A 19,964-nucleotide genomic window follows, 5' to 3' on the forward strand; every position below is an offset into this window, starting at 1 on the left:
CTCCCTGGGCATCTTGGCAGAGCGTCTGCACGGGAAAGGACGAGACAAAGGCAAGGGCTGGATGCAGCAGAACTTTAATGCGTCAAAAGAGGGAAACGAGGTCGATCCGAGTGGAGGCCCCAGTGCACGGAGCACCAGGGACAGAAAGGAGTCTGCGCCCCATAGCTGTGGCAGAGGTCCTGCCAGGTGTCCGTCTGCCTGCCCCACAGAGGGAGCAGGGCCAGCAGGTCTTCCCTAGGCTGCCTTTGTGGAGCTCACAGCCCAGGGGAGCACAAGAGGACAAAGACACGGGAGGGAAAGGAGAGAGTGGAAGAGGGGAAAGGCCGGCATGGGCCATGCCTTCCGAGAGCCCAGGCTGGCCCCGTCCTTTTGCACGGGGTGCTGGGATTGCTCAGCCCCTCTGAAAGCAGCAAGCGCATGCTCCGTCGCCAGTGCGGTACCATCTTGTGGGTGCCTGGGGGCCTTCCCCAGGGCCATCGCCAGCAGCTTTAGCAGGGGAGACACCTCCTGCCGCAGAGGCGGCTGCCCAAGCTGGAGAGGCCAAAGCCCCCGGAGGAGATGGGCACTCCCTCAGAGCTGAGGATGCTGCCAACGGCAGCGGAGGTGGAGGATCCCACGGCGGTGCTCTGCGGGAAGGAGCTGAGGATGGGGCCGGGCAGGGTGACCACCACGGGGGAGGGCTGGATGACGACGGTGGAGTCCTGGCACTGCCTGACACAGGGCTCATTGCAGCTGTTGGCCAGCGGGGTCGGGCCGCAGGGCTGGCATGGCAGGCACTGGCTGTAGCAGGACATGTCTCGGGGCCGCAGGTGCACCTGGGAGAGAGGGCAGGGGAAGCAGAGCAGGGGAGATGGGTGAGGAGCAGCCTGTCACCCCACCACGAGGGAGCCAAGGCACGAGCTGGAGACATAAGCTGGAGGCTGTGTACGGAGACCCACAGGCTTCTCCTCAGCCCGGAAGAGCCCTACCGTGAGCTACCAAGCCCAGGGAGATCCCCTCCAAGCCCATAGATCAGGAGACACCTCAGCCAAGCCCCAGCTTCTCTCCATAGCAAAATTTCTGCCCCCTCCCCTCCCCCACGACAAGCCGCTCCAAGACCCTGCATGGGACAAAGGGGCACGTATGCGTTGAGATACACTGGAGGAGAACGACGACGAGCAGGAGAAAGGGCTTCAGACTCACCTTGTTCCCAAGGAGATGGAGGCGAGAGGAGTGGATGAGAGAGGGAGGAGAAGGGCCCGCTTTTATACTGCTCCTGCACCGCCCCAGGCGCACAGTCACTGCACGCGGGCACTAATTTTCCAACGGACTCACCTCCAAAGCAAAATATCCTACTTAATGGCACAGGTTGTGCTTTGGTTTCCCTCAACGCTGCCATTACATTTCCTCATTTCTGACACGACCATTAAGCCATCGCGGCTCTTTTGAAGTATCGGGGTGAGAGGCCCAAGCATTTCCTGAGCTTGGGCTCAGTCAGTACAGGCAGAAGATGTTCCCGCGATTGCTGGAGGGCTCTGTGCAGACGGAGGACATCAGTCTCAGGAAACGTGGTGAGGTTGTCTTCAAACCCCTGTGCAGGAAGGCGCGCTTGTCTTCCCACCAATGCAGTCCTCTCCTGAGTGCCCAAAGGCTTCTCCGAATGAGGACATGTCACATCCTTCTCCTCCCTGCCTGCCGCCCTGCTCGCTCCAGCAGTCACTGATCATTGCCCCTATAGGCAGGTGGGCTGTGCTACTGATTTCACATGCCTCCACCCAAGGAAAGCTTCTCCTTCTGGACGACACGGTATATTTGGCAAAGTCATCCCCTCTCATGGCAGTCTCTGGGGTCCCAAGCAGTGCCGACAGCAGGCTTGCGGAAGGAGAACACTGCCCTCCCAAAACCTCTGATTACTCAACAAGCCCTGTGGAGTCAGCTTCCTCCCCTCTCACTGCCAGAGGGGTGTGCTGGGGCTCGGGACAACATCTTGTTCCTCCCACTCTCCTCACACCACCGTGCACGTTGGCCGCATGCTTTGGACCCTGACCAGCATGACACACAAAGGCCTGGCCACTTTTCCAATACACGCTGACTGTCCTGCAAGCCCCGCGAGCTACGGGAGTGCCGGCAAGAAGGTGAGGCTGAGGGCAATGGCCGTTGGGGCTGCCTGGAGCTGTGTGTCTGGGCACAGCCCAGTGCTCAGAGCTCGTTTTCCCAGGGCAGGGAGGGAACTGCCCTGTCCAGAAAGGAACTCAGCCCTGCATGGGACACGGCCTGCAGACAGCACGCACTCCCAAGGGCATTCCCTTGCCCTCCTGGAACGCGTCCCAGCTGCCTCCATCTCTGCAGGACAGGGAGGCGCATCGCCTCCTCGATGTAGTCTGAGAGCTGGTTTTGTACGCAGGGCCCTTCTGAGCACCTCCCCTCCCCGCGCATCCCCAGGCACGGCGCACTGCAGGGTCCTGCCAGCCCTCACTCCCCGGGCCGTTGGAGGAACTTTTCTTGCCTCCCCACTGGAGCTGGTTTGTGCTCCCGGCTGAGGAGGCCTTTGGGGCACGGGAGGGGAGGCGTGCTGAAGCCCTAATGCCGGGAGAAGATGTATCGCCTGGGACCCAGGGATGAGTCCCAGCCGGTGGGGAGATGTTTTCCGCAAACCCTTCTTTACCTTCATGAAGGTCCTGCACCAGGGTTGGGGCAATCCCCTGTATCGATACAGCCTGGAGGATGAATGGTTGAGAGCAGCCCTGCAGAGAAGGACTTGGGGATACCGGAGGTTGCAAAATTGGACATGAGCCAGCAAAGTGCGCTTGCAGCCCAGAAAGTCAATCCTTTACTGGGCTGCATCAACAGAAGGGCGGCCAGCAGGTCGAGGGAGGTGGTTCTCCGCTTCTAGTCCGCTCTCACGAGACCCCACCTGGGACACTGTGTCCAGTCTGGGGTCCCCAGTACAAAAGAGACGTGGACCTGATAGAGCAGCTCCAGAGAAGGGCTACAAAAATGATCAGAGGCCTGCAACAGCTCTCCTATGAAGAAAGGCTGAGGGAGTTTGGGTTTTTCAGCCTGGAGAAGAGAAGGCTCTGGGGAGACCTTATTGCAGCCTTTCACTACTTAAAGGGGGCTTTTAAGGAAGTCGGAGAGAGACGTGAAATCAAGGCCTGTAGCGATAGGGCAAGGAGCAACAGCTTAAAAGTGAAATAGGGTAGATGTAGATTGGACACAAGGAAGACGTTTTTTATGATGAGGGTGGTGAGACACTGGAAAAGGTTGCCCAGAGAACGATGGGATGCCCCATCACTGGAAGTGTTCAAGGTCAGGTTTGACGGAACCTTGAGTAACGTGATGCAGTGACGTGACAGATATCCCTGCCCCTGGCGGAGGGGTTGGACTAGATGATCTTTAAAGGTCCCTTCCAACCAAAACTATTCTCTGATTCTATGGGCCTATGGTCCTATGATAGGCAGCCCACTGCACTGTGTCCCTCCCTTTGAGGATGCTATGGTTAGGATGGGTTCTCCTGGCCTCTCCTGGGAAGCTAGTGCCTATGTCTTGTCAATACCACATTCCTTCCTGACTACTTGCATCACAGTGTCAAGCTTAACGAGGAGAAAGAAAAAGTGTGCACCACAAAGTGGATGGTAGTCACTGAACTACGTCGGGTAATTCTAACCAGACCCAAAGAGGCGGACAAATTTAGAAACTAGAGGATCACCCGACGCATGACTAAGCACACTAAATGCAAGCCTGTGTTGGCAATCAGTGCAAAGCCATCTGCAACAACCCCCTGCCAGAACCACCCTTGAGCAACATCTCTCTGCCTGGGCATCTTGGGAGAGCATCTGCACGGGAATGGATGACACAGAGGGGCAGGCTGAGATGCAGCAGAACTTTAATGCGTCAAAAGAGGGAAACGAGGTCGATCCGAGTGGAGACCTCAAGGCAGGGAGCAGCTTTAGCAGGGGAGACACCTCCTGCCGCAGAGGCGGCCGCCCAAGCCGGAGAGGCCAAAGCCCCCGGAGGAGATGGGCACTCCCTCAGAGCTGAGGATGCTGCCAACGGCAGCGGAGGTGGAGGATCCCACGGCGGTGCTCTGCGGGAAGGAGCTGAGGATGGGGCCGGGCAGGGTGACCACCACGGGGGAGGGCTGGATGACGACGGTGGAGTCCTGGCACTGCCTGACACAGGGCTCATTGCAGCTGTTGGCCAGCGGGGTCGGGCCGCAGGGCTGGCATGGCAGGCACTGGTTGTAGCAGGACATGTCTCGGGGCCGCAGGTGCACCTGGGAGAGAGGGCAGGGGGAAGCAGAGCAGGGGAGATGGGTGAGGAGCAGCCTGTCACCCCACCACGAGGGAGCCAAGGCACGAGCTGGAGACATAAGCTGGAGGCTGTGTACGGAGACCCACAGGCTTCTCCTCAGCCCGGAAGAGCCCTACCGTGAGCTACCAAGCCCAGGGAGATCCCCTCCAAGCCCATAGATCAGGAGACACCTCAGCCAAGCCCCAGCTTCTCTCCATAGCAAAATTTCTGCCCCCTCCCCTCCCCCACGACAAGCCGCTCCAAGACCCTGCATGGGACAAAGGGGCACGTATGCGTTGAGATACACTGGAGGAGAACGACGACGAGCAGGAGAAAGGGCTTCAGACTCACCTTGTTCCCAAGGAGATGGAGGCGAGAGGAGTGGATGAGAGAGGGAGGAGAAGGGCCCGCTTTTATACTGCTCCTGCACCGCCCCAGGCGCACAGTCACTGCACGCGGGCACTAATTTTCCAACGGACTCACCTCCAAAGCAAAATATCCTACTTAATGGCACAGGTTGTGCTTTGGTTTCCCTCAACGCTGCCATTACATTTCCTCATTTCTGACACGACCATTAAGCCATCGTGGCTCTTTTGAAGTATCGGGGTGAGAGGCCCAAGCATTTCCTGAGCTTGGGCTCAGTCAGTACAGGCAGAAGATGTTCCCGCGATTGCTGGAGGGCTCTGTGCAGACGGAGGACATCAGTCTCAGGAAACGTGGTGAGGTTGTCTTCAAACCCCTGTGCAGGAAGGCGCGCTTGTCTTCCCACCAATGCAGTCCTCTCCTGAGTGCCCAAAGGCTTCTCCGAATGAGGACATGTCACATCCTTCTCCCTCCCTGCCTGCCGCCCTGCTCGCTCCAGCAGTCACTGATCATTGCCCCTATAGGCAGGTGGGCTGTGCTACTGATTTCACATGCCTCCACCCAAGGAAAGCTTCTCCTTCTGGGACGACACGGTATATTTGGCAAAGTCATCCCCTCTCATGGCAGTCTCTGGGGGTCCCCAAGCAGTGCCGACAGCAGGCTTGCGGAAGGAGAACACTGCCCTCCCAAAACCTCTGATTACTCAACAAGCCCTGTGGAGTCAGCTTCCTCCCCTCTCACTGCCAGAGGGGTGTGCTGGGGCTCGGGACAACATCTTGTTCCTCCCACTCTCCTCACACCACCGTGCACGTTGGCCGCATGCTTTGGACCCTGACCAGCATGACACACAAAGGCCTGGCCACTTTTCCAATACACGCTGACTGTCCTGCAAGCCCCGCGAGCTACGGGAGTGCCGGCAAGAAGGTGAGGCTGAGGGCAATGGCCGTTGGGGCTGCCTGGAGCTGTGTGTCTGGGCACAGCCCAGTGCTCAGAGCTCGTTTTCCCAGGGCAGGGAGGGAACTGCCCTGTCCAGAAAGGAACTCAGCCCTGCATGGGACACGGGCCTGCAGACAGCACGCACTCCCAAGGGCATTCCCTTGCCCTCCTGGAACGCGTCCCAGCTGCCTCCATCTCTGCAGGACAGGGAGGCGCATCGCCTCCTCGATGTAGTCTGAGAGCTGGTTTTGTACGCAGGGCCCTTCTGAGCACCTCCCCTCCCCGCGCATCCCCAGGCACGGCGCACTGCAGGGTCCTGCCAGCCCTCACTCCCCGGGCCGTTGGAGGAACTTTTCTTGCCTCCCCACTGGAGCTGGTTTGTGCTCCCGGCTGAGGAGGCCTTTGGGGCACGGGAGGGGAGGCGTGCTGAAGCCCTAATGCCAGGAGAAGATGTATCGCCTGGGACTCAGGGATGAGTCCCAGCCGGTGGGGAGATGTTTTCTGCAACCCTTTCTTTCCCTCCGCGGAGTATTCAGGAGAGCTCCTCACCACAGCCCCGTCTCCTTGGCCAGGAAGATGAGGCCTCTGCATCCGTTCCCTTCCACGCTCCCACTCTCTCCCCAGTGCTGACCCTGCCCCCGCGGGCAGAGCTACCCGGAGGAGGTCTGTGGGCTCTAAGATCGTAGCATAGTTCTGTCCCCAGTCTGTACTGATGCAAGACGTTCTTCCTTTCCAGGTGCAGGACTTGCCATTTGTCTTCCTTGAATGCCATGAGGCTCCTGTGGGCCCATTCCTCCACCCCGTCTAGGTCTACCTGTACGGCAGCTCTGCCCTGGAGCACATCAGCTGGTATGTACGGGTCGCCTTTTCCCAGGCAGGCCTTGATTTGATGCCCACCCGCTGCTGCAAAGGCTCCCCTCCTTCCTTCAACTCTTTCAGAGTCCACAGCGGCCTGGGAGACCTTGCAGGTGAAGACTGAGACAGAGAAGGCATTGACTCCCCACAGCCTGCTCTCTGTCCGCTCTTCAGGAAATCAGCTGCCCCACTCAGCAGCGGGCCCACATTTTCCTCCATCAGTCTTCAGCTGCTCTTGTAGGACTGGATGTTGCTCTTGACGCTTGTGGCCTGTTTCTCTCGATGCCCCTTGCAAGACTCAAAGCCAGACGAGCTTTGCTTTAATATTCTTTGCTCGCCTGTGTGGCCCTTTGCTGCACTCCGGGATGGCAGTGCGTCTCTCCTACCAAAGAGCCGCGAGCTCGACGCATTTCATGGCAGTTGTGGTCTCAGCAGTGCTGAGCAGTGAAGAGGGACCACCTTCCGCCATCTGATAGCAACCCTCTTCCTCATGCAGCCCAGGATGCTGTTGGATGCCGTTGCTGCAAGGGCGCAGGGCTGCCTCACGGTGTCCACCAGGACCCACGTCCTCGGCTGCAAAGCTCTTTTGCAGCCCATCGGCCCCAGCCTGTAGTGAGGTGCATGAGGTTCTTCCTCCCCCACTGCAGGACTTTGCACAAAGAGGTGTCTGCATTTCCCTTGGCTGAACCTCAGGACATTCCTGTCTGCCCATGTCTCCAGCCTCTCAACATCCCTCTGAACAGCAGAGGACAGCTGTCTGCTCGATCAACGCCCTCCTCCCCCAAGCTGCGTCTCATCTGCAGACTTGCTGAGGGTGTCATCCTCCCAACCCCGCAGGTCATTAAAAAAGGGCTTAAACAATACTCACCCTAGTCTGGATCCCTGCGGTGCACCAAGAGTGACTGGCCTCCGCCTGGAATTGGTGCCACTCATCACGACCCTTGGGCACCAGCAGCCCTGCCAGATTTCAATCCCCTGCACTGCCCTCGTCCCCAGCCGGTATTTCATCAGTTGGCCTGTAAGGATGGTTACAGCAGACAGCATCAAAAGCCTTGGTTAGATGAGATGAACAACATTTGCTGCACTTCCCTCACCCACCGGAGCCAGGCACGTCACCAAAGGAGGCCGTGAGGTTGGTCAGGCCTGCTTTCCCCTCCATAAATCCATGCTGACCACTCACGATCCCCTTCTTGTCCTTTCATGTTCGGAAAAGGCTTCTGGGATGATTTGCTCCGTCACCTTTGCAGGGATCGAGGGGACGCTGACGGGCCTGTCATTCCCGGGCTCCTCCTTCGTGCCCTTCTTGAAGACAGGAGGCCCACTGCCTCTCTTCCAGTCCTCAGATACATTCCGTGACTGCTGTGACTTTCAAAGGGAGTTGAGAGTGGCCTTGTAGGGACACCGTGTCACTCCAATCTGTTTAAATGTTCCCACACCTGATCCTCCTCTACTCTGAGTAAGTCTTCCCGGCTCCAGGCGTTCCGAGGAATGTCAGGAGCCTGAATTCTCAACAGCAAAACCTACCAGGAAAGACCAAGGCCAAGAACCCTTTGAGTATCTCCACCTTTCCTGTTATCTCCTCTCCTCAGGCAAGCTGCCCCGTTCAACGCTGGGGTTGCCTTTGCCCAAGCTTTGCTTTTGCTGACGACCTACCTGGAAGAAGACCTTCTTCTTCGCCTCCATGTGCTTTGCCCGATTCAACGCCAGGTGGGCTTTGGCTTTCCTAACCCCAGCCCTCCATACTCAGGCAGCCTGGCAAACGTTCTCCCCAGAACAAACGGGCATCAAGAGGAAGGCAGACAAAACCATTGGCACAGCCTGGCTGCCCAGGGATGCAACGGCCGGTCACTGTTGCAGCGAGCTGAGAGACAGGGAGGAGAGAGAAGCACGTGGCACATCCTTAAAAAGAGGAGCCTTTGGGTGCTCTGCTGACGTGTGCGGTGCGGGGCAGTGCTGGGCCGCTTCCTGCAAAGGGAGTTGCAAACAAGCGCACTTCACTGCACCAAGCCAACACCCCCGGCCTGCATGGGACCCCTCCAGCACTTGGGACTCGTTGTCTTCTGCCCGCACGGACACGATTCTGCCTGGGATATCCTTTGGCCTCTCATCCCAGCACGTGAAAGGAGCCTGCATGGCAGACCAGGAATGTCAGAAATGAGGAAAGGAAATGGCAGCATTGACGGAAACCAAGACACAACCTGTGCCATTAAGTAGGATATTTTGCTTTGGAGGTGAGTCTGTTGGAAAATTGCTGCCCGCGTGCAGTGACTGTGCGCCTGGGGCGGTGCAGGAGCAGTATAAAAGCGGGCCCTTCTCCTCCCTCTCTCATCCACTCCTCTCGCCTCCATCTCCTTGGAACAAGGTGAGTCTGAAGCCCTTTCTCCTCCTTCTCCTCCTCCTCCTTTGGGATTTCTCAGCGCATCCTTGCCCCTTTGTCCCATGCGGGGTCTTGGCACTGCTTGTCGTGGGAGAGGGAAGGGAGCAGAAGGTGTGTCATGGCTGGGTCTTGGCTGCGGTGTGTCCTCAGCTATGGGGAGGTGGGGATCTCCCTGGGCTTGGTCACTCTCGGCGGGGCTCTTCTGAGGGGAAGGCGAAGCCTGTGGGCCTCCCTACACAGCCTCCAACTCTCGTCTCCAGCTCGTGCCTTGGCTCCCTCGTGGTGGGGTGACAGGCTGCTCCTCACCCATCTCCCCTGCTCTGCTTCCCCCTGCCCTCTCTCCCAGGTGCACCTGCGGCCCCGAGACATGTCCTGCTACAGCCAGTGCCTGCCATGCCAGCCCTGCGGCCCGACCCCGCTGGCCAACAGCTGCAATGAGCCCTGTGTCAGGCAGTGCCAGGACTCCACCGTCGTCATCCAGCCCTCCCCCGTGGTGGTCACCCTGCCCGGCCCCATCCTCAGCTCCTTCCCACAGAGCACCGCCGTGGGATCCTCCACCTCCGCTGCCGTTGGCAGCATCCTCAGCTCTGAGGGAGTGCCCATCTCCTCCGGGGGCTTTGGCCTCTCCGGCTTGGGCAGCCGCCTCTGCGGCAGGAGGTGTCTCCCCTGCTAAAGCTGCTGGCGATGGCCCTGGGGAAGGCCCCAGGCACCCACAAGATGGTACCGCACTGGCGACGGAGCATGCGCTTGCTGCTTTCAGAGGGGCTGAGCAATCCCAGCACCCCGTGCAAAAGGACGGGGCCAGCCTGGGCTCTCGGAAGGCACGGCCCATACCGGCCTTTCCCCTCGTCCACTCTCTCCTTTCCCTCCCGTGTCCTTGTCCTCTTGTGCTCCCCTGGGCTGTGAGCTCCACAAAGGCAGCCTAGGGAAGACCTGCTGGCCCTGCTCCCTCTGTGGGGCAGGCAGACGGACACCTGGCAGGACCTCTGCCACAGCTATGGGGCGCAGACTCCTTTCTGCCTTGGCGCTCCCTGCACTGGGGCCTCCACTCGGATCGACCTCTTTTCCCTCTTTTGACACATTAAAGTTCTGCTGCATCCTAGCCCATGCCTTCGTCTCGTCCTTTCCCCTGCAGACCCTCTCCCAAGATGCCCAGGGAGAGAGATGTGGCTCACGGGTGGTTCTGGGAGGGGCTGTTGGGGACGGTGTTGCAGTGATTGTCAACACACCTTTGCATTGAGTATGCTTAGTCGTGAATTGGGTGTACCCGCTCGTTACTAAACTTCTCTGCCTAGGTGGGCTATTCCGGGATAGAATGACCCAACGTAGTTCAGTCACTACCATCGCTTTGTTGTGCACGCCTTTTCTTTTTCCTTGGGAAGCTCAACATTGTGAAGCCAGTAGTCAGGAGGAGCAGGGATGAATGTGTTACTGACAAGGCAGAGGCAATACCTTCCCCGGAAAGCCTAGGGGAACCTCTCCTCACCACAGCCCTGAGATTTAGAGTTGCGGGGTGAGGAGAAGACCAGCTGGAAAACAAAAGCCTGAGAACAGTAAGGGAACATACTGCCACAGCATCTTTGGGAAAACATTGTCCCAACAGCTGGGGTCCACAGGTCTTGTGGTCTTCTAGCTGCTGCAGCGATGCTTTTTGCAATCGTTTGTTTCCTTCCACAGAGCATTCCAGAGAGCTCCTGCATACTGCCTGTCTCCTCAGCTGGGAAGCTGAGCCCCTCCTCCTCATTCCTGGCCCTGTCCCCAATGGGCAGAGGCACAAAAAGGCGGTCCTGGGGCCATAGCATCATAGCATAATCACGTTGGAAAGGACCTCCAGAGGTCATCGGGCCCAACCCCTTGCTCCAAGATCAGTCAGCCATGAGCATCCAAGGCGGGTGACTGCACAACCTCCCCAGGCAACCTGTGCCACTGCTTGACTCTCCTCTTGGTGAAGACCATTTTCCACCTATCGAGTCCAAACCTCTCATCTTTCAACGTGAGCCCAGTGTCTCTAGTCCTCCAGCCACGCACCGCCACAGTGTCGAGCCTGGATCTGTCTTCTGGGGGACCTCACCACAGCTACTCCAAAGCTGCTCTTAGGGCTCCCACCAAAGCCTTCTCTTCACGCTCAGCAAGCCCCGTGCCCACAGCCTCTTCTCCCCAACCAAGCGCTCCGGCTCCTCACCAGCCGGGACACCCTCTGCTGAACTCACGCCACTTGGTCAAGGTCTTTCTTGCGTTACGTCATTCTTGTATTAGAGCAGCGCTCTAGATGCCATCAGGTGAGTGCTGAGCACAGTGGGATAGTCACTACCCTCTATCTCCTAGCTCAGGTCCTGCTCATATTGCCCAGGATGTTGAGGACAGTCCTTGGTGTCCAGGAACAGTGCTAGGAGTCGCACCTGTTTTGATGGCCTTACCGCAAAAGCACCTTTTCCTGGCCCTGCTTTTGGGCTGCTGCTTCTCAGAGGCTCAGGGATTTGTGGGGAGACAGGGCTGGTTGCTACCAAGCCAGCTGCCAAGCGGGGCTCTGGGCGGACGTGTCTCTTCTTGTCCAGCTGTGCCCTGCAGCAGTTCAGCAGCTCCTCTTCCTCAGCTGCCAGTCTCTCTGCAGCCTTTGCTGCTGGTCACCGCACTGCTTTGGAGAGCTCCTGGACAGCCCTCCGAGACACTCAGCCTGCACCCGCTGCCTCTCTTCCTGCCCTATGTCTCTCCCTGCCTCCCCCTCTCCAGAAACTTTCCCAGGAAGCCCTGGGCGCAGACAGGGAAGGAGCAGGGCAAGGACCACATGCACTGCCTGGGGCCTGTGTTGTGTGGTGACCAGCACTAAGCACCCACCAGCTGTTCTCTCGATCTGCTGTCTCAGTGGGATGGCGGCAGAATTGGAAGAGCAAGAGAGCAAAATACCACGGGGTCAGGATCAGGACACTCTAAGACGGGAAGGGAAAAAAGAGAAAAAGACGAGTGAGGGTGCAATCACCCACCACCTCGCACCAGCACACCGATGCCCAGCCGTTCTCCAAAGAACAGCTACTTTGGAAAGACTGCCCACAGTCTTTCAATTAACAATCATTGTGTTAACAACCACTGCAAAACCATCTCCAACAACTCCCTATCAGAAGCACCCCGAGGAAACACCTCTCTCCCTGGGCATCTTGGCAGAGCGTCTGCATGGGAAAGGACGAGACAAAGGCAAGGGCTGGATGCAGCAGAACTTTAATGCGTCAAAAGAGGGAAACGAGGTCGATCCGAGTGGAGGCCCCAGTGCACGGAGCACCAGGGACAGAAAGGAGTCTGCGCCCCATAGCTGTGGCAGAGGTCCTGCCAGGTGTCCGTCTGCCTGCCCCACAGAGGGAGCAGGGCCAGCAGGTCTTCCGTAGGCTGCCTTTGTGGAGCTCACAGCCCAGGGGAGCACAAGAGGACAAGGACACGGGAGGGAAAGGAGAGAGTGGAAGAGGGGAAAGGCCGGCATGGGCCATGCCTTCCGAGAGCCCAGGCTGGCCCCGTCCTTTTGCACGGGGTGCTGGGATTGCTCAGCCCCTCTGAAAGCAGCAAGCGCATGCTCCGTCGCCAGTGCGGTACCATCTTGTGGGTGCCTGGGGGCCTTCCCCAGGGCCATCGCCAGCAGCTTTAGCAGGGGAGACACCTCCTGCCGCAGAGGCGGCTGCCCAAGCCGAGAGGCCAAAGCCCCGGAGGAGATGGGCACTCCCTCAGAGCTGAGGATGCTGCCAACGGCAGCGGAGGTGGAGGATCCCACGGCGGTGCTCTGCGGGAAGGAGCTGAGGATGGGGCCGGGCAGGGTCACCACCACGGGGGAGGGCTGGATGACGACGGTGGAGTCCTGGCACTGCCTGACACAGGGCTCATTGCAGCTGTTGGCCAGCGGGGTCGGGCCGCAGGGCTGGCATGGCAGGCACTGGTTGTAGCAGGACATGTCTCGGGGCCGTAGGTGCACCTGGGAGAGAGGGCAGGGGGAAGCAGAGCAGGGGAGATGGGTGAGGAGCAGCCTGTCACCCCACCACGAGGGAGCCAAGGCACGAGCTGGAGATGAGAGATGGAGGCTGTGTAGGGAGGCCCACAGGCTTCGCCTTCTCCTCAGAAGAGCCCTGCCGAGAGTGACCAAGCCCAGGGAGATCCCCACCTCCTCATAGCTGAGGACACACCGCAGCCAAGACCCAGCCATGACACACCTTCTGCTCCCTTCCCTCTCCCACGACAAGCAGTGCCAAGACCCCGCATGGGACAAAGGGGCAAGGATGCGCTGAGAAATCCCAAAGGAGGAGGAGGAGAAGGAGGAGAAAGGGCTTCAGACTCACCTTGTTCCAAGGAGATGGAGGCGAGAGGAGTGGATGAGAGAGGGAGGAGAAGGGCCCGCTTTTATACTGCTCCTGCACCGCCCCAGGCGCACAGTCACTGCACGCGGGCAGCAATTTTCCAACAGACTCACCTCCAGGAGTGGCAAACAAGACTCACTCAAAGCAAAATATCCTACTTAATGGCACAGGTTGTGCTTTGGTTTCCATCAACACTGCCATTTCATTTCCTCGTTTCTGACATGCCCACTAGGCCATGCAGGCTCCTTTCAAGTGCTGGGATGAGAAGCCCAAGGATTTCCAGTGCAGGAACGCAGCAGTACAGGCAGAAGACAACGAGTCCCAAGTGGAGCCCCGTGTTGTTGGATTCTTCCTCACTACCTGAGGGGTGTGTTGGGGCTCGGGACAACATCTTGTTCCTCCCACTCTCCTCACACCACCATGCACTTTGGCCGCGTGCTTTGGACTCTGACCAGCAAGAGACACAATGGCCTGCCCACTTTTCCAAACACATTGACCATCCTGCAATCCCCTCGAGCTGTGGGAGTGCCGGCAAGAAGGTCATGCTGAGAGCAACGGCCATTACGGCTTCCTGGAGCTGTGTACTTGGGTACAGCCCAGTGCTCAGAGCTCGTTTTCCCGGGCCTGGGATGGAGCTGCCCTGGCCGCGGGGGAATTCAGCCCTGCGGGGGACACGGGCCTGCCGACAGCACGCACTCCTGACTTGGCCTCACACCAAAAGGCTGGCACACAGCCAATCCAAAATTAGAGTGTGACTCGCCACGGGTAGGGAGAGTCTATCCCAGGAAGCTTGCCTACTGAAGGCATTCCCTTCCCCTCCTGGAACGCGTCCCAGCTGCCTCCATCTCTGCAGGGCAGGGAAGCGCATCGCCTCCTCGATGTAGTCTGAGAGCTGGTTTTGTACGCAGGGCCCTTCTGAGCACCTCCCCTCCCCGAGCATCCCCAGGCACGGCGCACTGCAGGGTCCTGCCAGCCCTCACTCCCCGGGCCGTTGGAGGAACTTTTCTTGCCTCCCCACTGGAGCTGGTTTGTGCTCCCGGCTGAGGAGGCCTTTGGGGCACGGGAGGGGAGGCTGCTGAAGCCCTAATGCTAGGAGAAGATGTATCGCCTGGGACTCAGGGATAAGTCCCAGCCGGTGGGGAGATGTTTTCTGCAACCCTTTCTTTCCCTCCGCGGAGTATTCAGGAGAGCTCCTCACCACAGCCCCGTCTCCTTGGCCAGGAAGATGAGGCCTCTGCATCCGTTCCCTTCCACGCTCCCACTCTCTCCCCAGTGCTGACCCTGCCCCCGCGGGCAGAGCTACCCGGAGGAGGTCTGTGGGCTCTAAGATCGTAGCATAGTTCTGTCCCCAGTCTGTACTGATGCAAGACGTTCTTCCTTTCCAGGTGCAGGACTTGCCATTTGTCTTCCTTGAATGCCATGAGGCTCCTGTGGGCCCATTCCTCCACCCCGTCTAGGTCTACCTGTACGGCAGCTCTGCCCTGGAGCACATCAGCTGGTATGTACGGGTCGCCTTTTCCCAGGCAGGCCTTGATTTGATGCCCACCCACTGCTGCAAAGGCTCCCCCTCCTTCCTTCAACTCTTTCAGAGTCCACAGCGGCCTGGGAGACCTTGCAGGTGAAGACTGAGACAGAGAAGGCATTGACTCCCCACAGCCTGCTCTCTGTCCGCTCTTCAGGAAATCAGCTGCCCCACTCAGCAGCGGGCCCACATTTTCCTCCATCAGTCTTCAGCTGCTCTTGTAGGACTGGATGTTGCTCTTGACGCTTGTGGCCTGTTTCTCTCGATGCCCCTTGCAAGACTCAAAGCCAGACGAGCTTTGCTTTAATATTCTTTGCTCGCCTGTGTGGCCCTTTGCTGCACTCCGGGATGGCAGTGCGTCTCTCCTACCAAAGAGCCGCGAGCTCGACGCATTTCATGGCAGTTGTGGTCTCAGCAGTGCTGAGCAGTGAAGAGGGACCACCTTCCGCCATCTGATAGCAACCCTCTTCCTCATGCAGCCCAGGATGCTGTTGGATGCCGTTGCTGCAAGGGCGCAGGGCTGCCTCACGGTGTCCACCAGGACCCACGTCCTCAGCTGCAAAGCTCTTTTGCAGCCCATCGGCCCCAGCCTGTAGTGAGGTGCATGAGGTTCTTCCTCCCCCACTGCAGGACTTTGCACAAAGAGGTGTCTGCATTTCCCTTGGCTGAACCTCAGGACATTCCTGTCTGCCATGTCTCCAGCCTCTCAACATCCCTCTGAACAGCAGAGGACAGCTGTCTGCTCGATCAACGCCCTCCTCCCCCAAGCTGCGTCTCATCTGCAGACTTGCTGAGGGTGTCATCCTCCCAACCCCGCAGGTCATTAAAAAAGGGCTTAAACAATACTCACCCTAGTCTGGATCCCTGCGGTGCACCAAGAGTGACTGGCCTCCGCCTGGAATTGGTGCCACTCATCACGACCCTTGGGCACCAGCAGCCCTGCCAGATTTCAATCCCCTGCACTGCCCTCGTCCCCAGCCGGTATTTCATCAGTTGGCCTGTAAGGATGGTTACAGCAGACAGCATCAAAAGCCTTGGTTAGATGAGATGAACAACATTTGCTGCACTTCCCTCACCCACCGGAGCCAGGCACGTCACCAAAGGAGGCCGTGAGGTTGGTCAGGCCTGCTTTCCCCTCCATAAATCCATGCTGACCACTCACGATCCCCTTCTTGTCCTTTCATGTTCGGAAAAGGCTTCTGGGATGATTTGCTCCGTCACCTTTGCAGGGATCGAGGGGACGCTGACGGGCCTGTCATTCCCGGGCTCCTCCTTCGTGCCCTTCTTGAAGACAGGAGGCCCACTGCCTCTCTTCCAGTCCTCAGATACATTCCGTGACTGCTGTGACTTTCAAAGGGAGTTGAGAGTGGCCTTGTAGGGACACCGTGTCACTCCAATCTGTTTAAATGTTCCCACACCTGATCCTCCTCTACTCTGAGTAAGTCTTCCCGGCTCCAGGCGTTCCGAGGAATGTCAGGAGCCTGAATTCTCAACAGCAAAACCTACCAGGAAAGACCAAGGCCAAGAACCCTTTGAGTATCTCCACCTTTCCTGTTATCTCCTCTCCTCAGGCAAGCTGCCCCGTTCAACGCTGGGGTTGCCTTTGCCCAAGCTTTGCTTTTGCTGACGACCTACCTGGAAGAAGACCTTCTTCTTCACCTCCATGTGCTTTGCCGATTCAACGCCAGGTGGGCTTTGGCTTTCCTAACCCCAGCCCTCCATACTCAGGCAGCCTGGCAAACGTTCTCCCCAGAACAAACGGGCATCAAGAGGAAGGCAGACAAAACCATTGGCACAGCCTGGCTGCCCAGGGATGCAACGGCCGGTCACTGTTGCAGCGAGCTGAGAGACAGGGAGGAGAGAGAAGCACGTGGCACATCCTTAAAAAGAGGAGCCTTTGGGTGCTCTGCTGACGTGTGCGGTGCGGGGCAGTGCTGGGCCGCTTCCTGCAAAGGGAGTTGCAAACAAGCGCACTTCACTGCACCAAGCCAACACCCCCGGCCTGCATGGGACCCCTCCAGCACTTGGGACTCGTTGTCTTCTGCCCGCACGGACACGATTCTGCCTGGGATATCCTTTGGCCTCTCATCCCAGCACGTGAAAGGAGCCTGCATGGCAGACCAGGAATGTCAGAAATGAGGAAAGGAAATGGCAGCATTGACGGAAACCAAGACACAACCTGTGCCATTAAGTAGGATATTTTGCTTTGGAGGTGAGTCTGTTGGAAAATTGCTGCCCGCGTGCAGTGACTGTGCGCCTGGGGCAGTGCAGGAGCAGTATAAAAGCGGGCCCTTCTCCTCCCTCTCTCATCCACTCCTCTCGCCTCCACCTCCTTGGAACAAGGTGAGTCTGAAGCCCTTTCTCCTCCGCCTCCTCCTCCTCCTTTGGGATTTCTCAGCGCATCCTTGCCCCTTTGTCCCATGCGGGGTCTTGGCACTGCTTGTCGTGGGAGAGGGAAGGGAGCAGAAGGTGTGTCATGGCTGGGTCTTGGCTGCGGTGTGTCCTCAGCTATGGGGAGGTGGGGATCTCCCTGGGCTTGGTCACTCTCAGCGGGGCTCTTCTGAGGGGAAGGCGAAGCCTGTGGGCCTCCCTACACAGCCTCCAACTCTCGTCTCCAGCTCGTGCCTTGGCTCCCTCGTGGTGGGGTGACAGGCTGCTCCTCACCCATCTCCCCTGCTCTGCTTCCCCCTGCCCTCTCTCCCAGGTGCACCTGCGGCCCCGAGACATGTCCTGCTACAACCAGTGCCTGCCATGCCAGCCCTGCGGCCCGACCCCGCTGGCCAACAGCTGCAATGAGCCCTGTGTCAGGCAGTGCCAGGACTCCACCGTCGTCATCCAGCCCTCCCCCGTGGTGGTCACCCTGCCCGGCCCCATCCTCAGCTCCTTCCCGCAGAGCACCGCCGTGGGATCCTCCACCTCCGCTGCCGTTGGCAGCATCCTCAGCTCTGAGGGAGTGCCCATCTCCTCCGGGGGCTTTGGCCTCTCCGGCTTGGGCAGCCGCCTCTGCGGCAGGAGGTGTCTCCCCTGCTAAAGCTGCTGGCGATGGCCCTGGGGAAGGCCCCCAGGCACCCACAAGATGGTACCGCACTGGCGACGGAGCATGCGCTTGCTGCTTTCAGAGGGGCTGAGCAATCCCAGCACCCCGTGCAAAAGGACGGGGCCAGCCTGGGCTCTCGGAAGGCACGGCCCATACCGGCCTTTCCCCTCGTCCACTCTCTCCTTTCCCTCCCGTGTCCTTGTCCTCTTGTGCTCCCCTGGGCTGTGAGCTCCACAAAGGCAGCCTAGGGAAGACCTGCTGGCCCTGCTCCCTCTGTGGGGCAGGCAGACGGACACCTGGCAGGACCTCTGCCACAGCTATGGGGCGCAGACTCCTTTCTGCCTTGGCGCTCCCTGCACTGGGGCCTCCACTCGGATCGACCTCGTTTCCCTCTTTTGACACATTAAAGTTCTGCTGCATCCCAGCCCATGCCTTTGTCTCGTCCTTTCCCCTGCAGACCCTCTCCCAAGATGCCCAGGGAGAGAGATGTGGCTCACGGGTGGTTCTGGGAGGGGCTGTTGGGGACGGTGTTGCAGTGATTGTCAACACACCTTTGCATTGAGTATGCTTAGTCGTGAATTGGGTGTACCCGCTCGTTACTAAACTTCTCTGCCTAGGTGGGCTATTCCGGGATAGAATGACCCAACGTAGTTCAGTCACTACCATCGCTTTGTTGTGCACGCCTTTTCTTTTTCCTTGGGAAGCTCAACATTGTGAAGCCAGTAGTCAGGAGGAGCAGGGATGAATGTGTTACTGACAAGGCAGAGGCAATACCTTCCCCGGAAAGCCTAGGGGAACCTCTCCTCACCACAGCACTGAGATTTAGAGTTACGGGGTGAGGAGAAGACCAGCTGGAAAACAAAAGCCTGAGAACAGTAAGGGAACATACTGCCACAGCATCTTTGGGAAAACATTGTCCCAACAGCTGGGGTCCACAGGTCTTGTGGTCTTCTAGCTGCTGCAGCGATGCTTTTTGCAATCGTTTGTTTCCTTCCACAGAGCATTCCAGAGAGCTCCTGCATACTGCCTGTCTCCTCAGCTGGGAAGCTGAGCCCCTCCTCCTCATTCCTGGCCCTGTCCCCAATGGGCAGAAGCACAAAAAGGCGGTCCTGGGGCCATAGCATCATAGCATAATCACGTTGGAAAGGACCTCCAGAGGTCATCGGGCCCAACCCCTTGCTCCAAGATCAGTCAGCCATGAGCATCCAAGGCGGGTGACTGCACAACCTCCCCAGGCAACCTGTGCCACTGCTGACTCTCCTCTTGGTGAAGACCATTTTCCACCTATCGAGTCCAAACCTCTCATCTTTCAACGTGAGCCCAGTGTCTCTAGTCCTCCAGCCACGCACCGCCACAGTGTCGAGCCTGGATCTGTCTTCTGGGGGACCTCACCACAGCTACTCCAAAGCTGCTCTTAGGGCTCCCACCAAAGCCTTCTCTTCACGCTCAGCAAGCCCCGTGCCCACAGCCTCTTCTCCCCAACCAAGCGCTCCGGCTCCTCACCAGCCGGGACACCCTCTGCTGAACTCACGCCACTTGGTCAAGGTCTTTCTTGCGTTACGTCATTCTTGTATTAGAGCAGCGCTCTAGATGCCATCAGGTGAGTGCTGAGCACAGTGGGATAGTCACTACCCTCTATCTCCTAGCTCAGGTCCTGCTCATATTGCCCAGGATGTTGAGGACAGTCCTTGGTGTCCAGGAACAGTGCTAGGAGTCGCACCTGTTTTGATGGCCTTACCGCAAAAGCACCTTTTCCTGGCCCTGCTTTTGGGCTGCTGCTTCTCAGAGGCTCAGGGATTCGTGGGGAGACAGGGCTGGTTGCTACCAAGCCAGCTGCCAAGCGGGGCTCTGGGCGGACGTGTCTCTTCTTGCCCAGCTGTGCCCTGCAGCAGTTCAGCAGCTCCTCTTCCTCAGCTGCCAGTCTCTCTGCAGCCTTTGCTGCTGGTCACCGCACTGCTTTGGAGAGCTCCTGGACAGCCCTCCGAGACACTCAGCCTGCACCCGCTGCCTCTCTTCCTGCCCTATGTCTCTCCCTGCCTCCCCCTCTCCAGAAACTTTCCCAGGAAGCCCTGGGCGCAGACAGGGAAGGAGCAGGGCAAGGACCACATGCACTGCCTGGGGGCCTGTGTTGTGTGGTGACCAGCACTAAGCACCCACCAGCTGTTCTCTCGATCTGCTGTCTCAGTGGGATGGCGGCAGAATTGGAAGAGCAAGAGAGCAAAATACCACGGGGTCAGGATCAGGACACTCTAAGACGGGAAGGGAAAAAAG

The 19,964-nt window shown here is 58.5% G+C and overlaps 3 protein-coding genes and 1 pseudogene across 3 annotated transcripts; 2 read left to right on the plus strand and 2 right to left on the minus strand.

Moving 5' to 3' along the window:
- Window positions 1-488: 488 nt before the first annotated feature.
- Window positions 489-8,109, minus strand: LOC127026737 (feather keratin 1-like). Its single transcript, XM_050912048.1, has 4 exons — window positions 8,080-8,109; window positions 7,863-7,946; window positions 1,183-1,293; window positions 489-815 (listed from the first exon to the last, which is right to left on the minus strand). The coding sequence occupies exons 1-4, from the start codon at window positions 8,107-8,109 to the stop codon at window positions 489-491; spliced, it is 552 nt and encodes a 183-aa protein (XP_050768005.1).
- A 484-nt stretch (window positions 8,110-8,593) lies between these two features.
- Window positions 8,594-9,476, plus strand: LOC127026738 (feather keratin 1-like). The gene is made up of 2 exons (XM_050912049.1): window positions 8,594-8,788; window positions 9,150-9,476. The coding sequence occupies exons 1-2, from the start codon at window positions 8,594-8,596 to the stop codon at window positions 9,474-9,476; spliced, it is 522 nt and encodes a 173-aa protein (XP_050768006.1).
- A 2,954-nt stretch (window positions 9,477-12,430) lies between these two features.
- On the minus strand, window positions 12,431-16,321 carry LOC127026739 (feather keratin 1-like; annotated as a pseudogene).
- A 483-nt stretch (window positions 16,322-16,804) lies between these two features.
- LOC127026740 (feather keratin 1-like) lies at window positions 16,805-17,687 on the plus strand. The gene is made up of 2 exons (XM_050912051.1): window positions 16,805-16,999; window positions 17,361-17,687. The coding sequence occupies exons 1-2, from the start codon at window positions 16,805-16,807 to the stop codon at window positions 17,685-17,687; spliced, it is 522 nt and encodes a 173-aa protein (XP_050768008.1).
- The last annotated feature ends 2,277 nt before the right edge of the window (window positions 17,688-19,964 follow it).

Source organism: Gymnogyps californianus, chromosome 28 (assembly GCF_018139145.2).
Source record: "Gymnogyps californianus isolate 813 chromosome 28, ASM1813914v2, whole genome shotgun sequence".
NCBI classification, from domain to species: Eukaryota; Metazoa; Chordata; class Aves; order Accipitriformes; family Cathartidae; genus Gymnogyps; species Gymnogyps californianus.